Genomic DNA, 1,653 nt, shown 5'->3' with positions numbered 1-1,653 from the left:
TTGGTAGTTTTTCGCCATGGAGTACTTCAAACGCAGCCTCAAGTCACCCTTTGCCGAAGTCCAATGCCGCTATCCCTGGAAAAGATAGACAGAGATTCATCATCAGATTAAAAATCAAAGTGGAAGCAAAAACAGGGTCTAAGTACAAAGTGCCAAAGTCTGCAATATTAGAAAGTGGGTTTGCCAAAAGAGAATTCAAAATCCTTTGTTTATATATTATATTTTCCACATTCATAAATCCATATGCACGTCAAATACATCATTGAAGTCAAGACAAATCGGGGATGAAGCGAACTAGTTTTTGAAGGCCGAGACTGTAGGTAAGTTTGCCTGCGTGGCGCATTGGGCGTTGGTCGCGGCGCACTGCGTGTGCGCGTGGCTCACAAGCCTGTAACTTGAATTTTCTGCCAAATCTTCTCCGAATTGGATTTTGCTTGCTCGTTCCATGCTCAATGTGGTTGTGGTTGCAGTGGGAAGGAGCAGGCATGAAGGGAATTGCAGCATCGTGTCGTTCTCATTTTCAAGTTCTTGAGACGAATATCACATTGTTCCCCATATCGGTGCTTCTACCTTGCTCCTCTCGTGCTTTTCCAAAGCCAATCCAAAGGCCACTGGGGTCGACACAAGTTGCTCGTTGGTGCTCATTATTTACCAAAGCACTTGCTCATGACACCAAATCAATTCGTTTATCATTCCTGTCAAACTCGGCAATCATTGTACCAGAAAACGCATGGCACAGAGAATATTCTTCCTCATCCAAAATCAGTATGAGCTTGAGGACAGGAATTGTTGGCCTGCCCAATGTGGGGAAGAATCATACGACACCTGGGTTGATGAATATATCTCTAGATTATCCCTAAAGCCTTTCGATCAGTCACGTCCTCTGTGGGAGCTCCACTTCTTGAATTACAGAACAAGCAAGGCCGGAGCCACCATCGTTTTGAGGGTCCATCATGCCATTGGAGATGGGATTTCTTTCATGTCCGTGTTGCTTGCTATTGCCACCAGAGCTGACAATCCTGCTCTCCCACCAACCTTTCCTGCTGCCAAGCGTAGGACTAAACCCAGTCGGCCCCGCATTGGCCTATCTAAATTTTTTCACAGGATATGGCATATGATGCTGGTAATATGGTACACAATGGTAGATGTGATAATCTCTTCACTGAGAATGACAGGATCGATTAACGATAGCCAGCTACCAATTCGAGGATCTCCTGGAGTCGAATGCATGCCTGTTGCTCTTTCATCTGCTTTGTTTCAGCTGGAAGATATCAAGAAAATTAAGGAATCTATAGGAGGGACCGTGAATGATGTGATAACAGGAATTATTTTCTATGGAATGCAACGCTACTTGTAGATTAGCCTGTCAGCTGTTCATGGAAAACACAGTTTACAAGATGCTTTTGAAAAGAGATTGGAGATGCCAAAGGACACTGTTATTAAACAAATGAAGAAATCAAGACTCACAGCACTATGTTTGATAAACACAAGTTCATTACTGAATTGTAAAACATGGAGATATTGTTGAATTTAGCCAAAGTTCAGCTGGGATCGTTCATTGACCATACAATCTTCCCTTTATTCAAGGCAGAATATTGTTTAAAAGCCATTTTTATAGAAAATTGGTTTTTATTCAAACTATAAGGTGGAAAG

The 1,653-nt window shown here is 42.5% G+C and overlaps 1 protein-coding gene across 1 annotated transcript; it reads left to right on the top strand.

The window, feature by feature from the left end:
- The first annotated feature begins 730 nt into the window (after nucleotides 1-730).
- Nucleotides 731-1,357, top strand: LOC149209748 (wax ester synthase/diacylglycerol acyltransferase 11-like). The gene has a single exon (XM_089398730.1). It carries the CDS (start codon nucleotides 731-733, stop codon nucleotides 1,355-1,357), a length of 627 nt encoding a protein of 208 aa, XP_089254856.1.
- The last annotated feature ends 296 nt before the right edge of the window (nucleotides 1,358-1,653 follow it).

This window comes from Pinus tabuliformis, chromosome 1_2, assembly GCF_031772625.1.
Source record: "Pinus tabuliformis cultivar Carrire ecotype Pingquan chromosome 1_2, CPIR1, whole genome shotgun sequence".
Lineage (NCBI taxonomy): Eukaryota > Viridiplantae > Streptophyta > Pinopsida > Pinales > Pinaceae > Pinus > Pinus tabuliformis.
The sequence above is the reverse complement of the archived record's forward strand: the minus strand, read 5'-3'. Positions and strand labels throughout refer to the sequence as shown.

Bases quoted from the DNA above. Each gene is read 5' to 3' on its own strand.
- LOC149209748 (XM_089398730.1), top strand. From the start codon at position 731: ATGGCACAGAGAATATTCTTCCTCATCCAAAATCAGTATGAGCTTGAG.